The sequence below is a fragment of the Cannabis sativa genome, chromosome 3, assembly GCF_029168945.1.
Source record: "Cannabis sativa cultivar Pink pepper isolate KNU-18-1 chromosome 3, ASM2916894v1, whole genome shotgun sequence".
Taxonomy (NCBI): Eukaryota; Viridiplantae; Streptophyta; class Magnoliopsida; order Rosales; family Cannabaceae; genus Cannabis; species Cannabis sativa.
In genome coordinates, this window is record NC_083603.1 from 4,101,060 (window position 1) to 4,104,927 (window position 3,868).

General features: G+C 29.6%; 1 protein-coding gene across 1 annotated transcript; it reads left to right on the top strand.

The window, feature by feature from the left end:
* On the top strand, nucleotides 1-2,563 carry LOC115708874 (UPF0481 protein At3g47200). Its single transcript, XM_030636889.2, has 2 exons — nucleotides 1-987; nucleotides 1,572-2,563. Exons 1-2 carry the CDS (start codon nucleotides 42-44, stop codon nucleotides 2,153-2,155), a joined length of 1,530 nt encoding a protein of 509 aa, XP_030492749.2. The 5' UTR covers nucleotides 1-41; the 3' UTR covers nucleotides 2,156-2,563.
* The last annotated feature ends 1,305 nt before the right edge of the window (nucleotides 2,564-3,868 follow it).

Consider the following 3,868-nt stretch of genomic DNA (forward strand, 5'->3'; position numbering starts at 1 on the left):
CTCATATCATTATCATTTCACACAAAATTTACATATTGAAAATGACTAGTACTCACCATGAAATAGTAGCTATTGGCAATGAGAAAGTAGCCTCAGCAAGTTCTAAACTACACGACGAGTTGATGAAAAACAAGACGAATGAACAGCCCAAACCGATAGTAAGGAGGAGATCAGACCGTGAGAGAGGCCAACAGACGAAGATTCAAAAAGTTCCTCAAGTGCTTAGAGATGAATACAAGGGTTTGGAGAAGTACTACGACCCAAAGTGGATATCAATCGGTCCAATCCATCATGGCAACCCTAAATTCAAGCTCGCCGAGCAAAAATTCAAGTTCAAATTCGCAGCTAAATTTGTCGAAAACAGCGGTCAACAATCCCACGAGCAACTTTACAAAACAATAATGGAAAAAATTGAAGTGTTGAAGGAGTGTTTTGACGAAGAAGTGCTCGAAAACTATTTCAACAAAAAAGATCATGACGACGAATCGTTGGGGTGGATGTTGTTCTTGGATGGATGTTTCACACTCCAATTCATTTACAGCACTGTTCAAAACGAGTTAAGCGATTTATTTGACATTAAAAATGACCAAGTTGCTTTTGTTTTTCATGATTTTTTCTTGCTAGAGAATCAAATACCATATCTTGTGCTAAAATTGTTGATGGAGAATTGTAGCAAAGGTGGTGGTTTTGTCAACAAATTGCAAAATTCCATATTGATGTTTCTTACTTATAGTGTGTTGACACCTGAAAAGTATAGAAAGGGTATGATGGTTCTTCCAACTGAGATGCCTGTCCATCTTCTTGATTTTCTACGTTTGTTACTTCTTCAACCAACTCATCCACAAAAGACAAAAAGGTCACTATCATCATCACTATATCATTATTATGACAACATACTAGGTTGTTTGCTACCTCAACAACTCAAATACAAACTCACTACTCCACCATTATCTTTGGATAAAGTAGTACCTCCTCAACTCAATGCAAGTAAGATCTAATATTATGCACATTAATTACACTATTCAAATATATACATATAATTCATTAATTTGCATATGACATAATATATTAAACTATGACAATTTTATAGTATATAATATAATAAATCATTAATGTAGGTCTTTTGATTGTGGTTAGGTTGTATTGATGTTTCTGTGATAATATACTCATTTGATATTTTTTTAGTTAGAATTAGTTTGGTATACCATATTACATCTTATTATATTATATAGTACATTACAAATATCATTTTTTATATAGTATTGTGTTTAGTATTAGTATGTGCATATAAATTAGATAAGATTTTGATATAAATCAAAGTTTACATACTAATAATATGAATTAATACAATATGATTTAATACGGTGTACCAAATAAACATTAAAGAGTCTCACAGTATAATAAAAAAATAAAAATTCAATATCTAATATTATAAGTTATTACTTCACTAATCACTCATTAATTTTGAGATGAAGCCCTATATTTCTTACTCTATATACCTTCCTATATTTAATTTATATATTTTTTAAACATTTGTTCTAAAAATTTACAATTATTGTTGTGTGTTACAGAGAAAAACGAAGACGAGCAAAAGCAACAGACTTTTCGTAGTGTGATGGATCTTAAGGCCGCAGGAATAAACTTAAATCCGAGCAAGAGTAGCTCTTTGAAAGACATAAGATTCTCTTCGGGTCTCTTCACAGCTGACCTAGAATTGCCACCGATCACAGTTGATGACTCGATGGCTCCTAAATTCTTAAACCTAATCGCCTACGAAATGTGTCCAGACAATACCAAGACCAAGTACGAAGTGTCATCATACATAAGTTTCCTAGACTCGCTCATTGATTATCCAAACGACGTGAAAGAGTTGAGATCTTCTCATATCCTTCACAACCTTCTTGGTTGTGACAAAGAAGTTGCAAAACTTTTTAATGAGATGGGCAAATTCCTTGTTCCAAACCATGAGGTGTATGAGAATGTGATAAATGAAATAGAGAAGCACTATCACAACAAATGCTTGACTTGGATTGCTCAAGTTTTGAATGATCATTTTAGTACTCCTTGGACTATTGTCACATTTCTGGCTGCATTTTTGGCTCTTGGTATGTCTTTTATCCAAACTTATTACACCATCTATCCTATGGGAGATTGAGAAATGTGATATGTACTTATGTGCACTCAAATATTACATACAATGATGTGACAGTATTTTTTAAAAAATGTGACTGATTAAAAAATTGTCACGTTACTTTGTATAATGTTTGAGCGTATAATTTGTCACATATCCTTACTCGATAGACCTTCAAGATCACACCGCCGTATCAGACACGTGTTACATTTATTTATTTTTCATAACATGATTGGTTTTTTTGTTTTTTGTCAAAGTTTATTTTCAAAAAAGGAATTGATTATTCCTAATAATAATTTGTGAGCATATGTACTTTTGTACATTATGCAGTCAATAATTTGTAATTTGGATTTTGAGTTTGCTAATTTACCTCCTTTGTGCCCATAATTATTTGTTTATAAAACTTGTGATATTATTAATAATAATTTTCTCATTCTGGATTATTCTTTTTATCTTTGATTTAGGGTATTTTGCAATGAGAAAGAATGAGTGGATTTTCTTGTTATTTTGTTGGATTGTTACTATATGTGATTCCTCTTTAGTTTTGGTATGCATAAGTTTCAATAAAGTGCATTGAAATGATTTGTACATGGAAAAAGTCCAAAGTGTTTGTTGGTTAGGGTACAAATGCCAAACTTGCAAAGAAGTAATTAAATAAATTAATTCCAACTATCTTTATTATTTTTCTTTTTGTGCTTTATCTTATACCAATCTTGATTCTTTGATTCTAGGAGAAGAAGTTTATTTATTTTTATTATTATTATTATTATAGATTTCAATCATATAACATTAATTATTTAATTATTAAAATCTTATCATAAAAAAATATAGTTAAATCTTTATTTAAAAATACTCTATTCAATAATAACCTCTAATTTAAAATAAAAAAAATGACGTTTTAATTTGAGTAAGTTATAAATAAAAATAACCTCTAAATTATAATTAGTTATACATTTTCTAAATCCCACATTAAAAAATATAAGAATAATTATATCTTTTTTTAAAAATATATATATAGTTAATAAATTTATTTATGTAGAATAAATAATTTTATTTTAAATTGCAATAAATATATAAATATTATATTTACTCATAATAATTTTTTATGATGATATAGCATTAAAAATTATTTATTATTGTTGTTGTTATATTAGATATATTTTGGTGTTTTTTGATATTTTTTTTTTCTGGTGTGCTTCTATGTAGTATAATAACCTCTCAATTAAAATATAGTTTATTCGGTCCCAAATGTATTTAGAGATTTTACTATATGTTGATTAATTGTAATAGTATTGGATGAGAAATTACAAACACAATGTTGTGATCAACTTAGAGTTTCAAACAAAAGATTAAAACTCCAAATTATAATTCTCAACACCATGATTCTCAACTTGACTACTTACACTCTCAATGATCTTAAGCTCTTTGTCTCTTACAATTTTCTTACATTAACATTGAGAGTACTCCAATATTGAAAGAGATTAGAATATAGTTGACATGTTTAGCTAACTAACTTACAAAAATAATCACAACTTATAACTTGACAATAAAAACTAATCTATAAGTTTGTGCAGTGACAAAGCCACCACTACTACAAAAACACCCTTTAGAGGCGGTTTTAAAGCCCTTTAGGCGTCGGTTTTCGCGAAATTCGCTACCGACGCCTATCAGGGCGACGCTAAAGGGTTTATTTGAACCGACGCCATATATACCCCTATGGCGTCGGTTCTTAGCTAG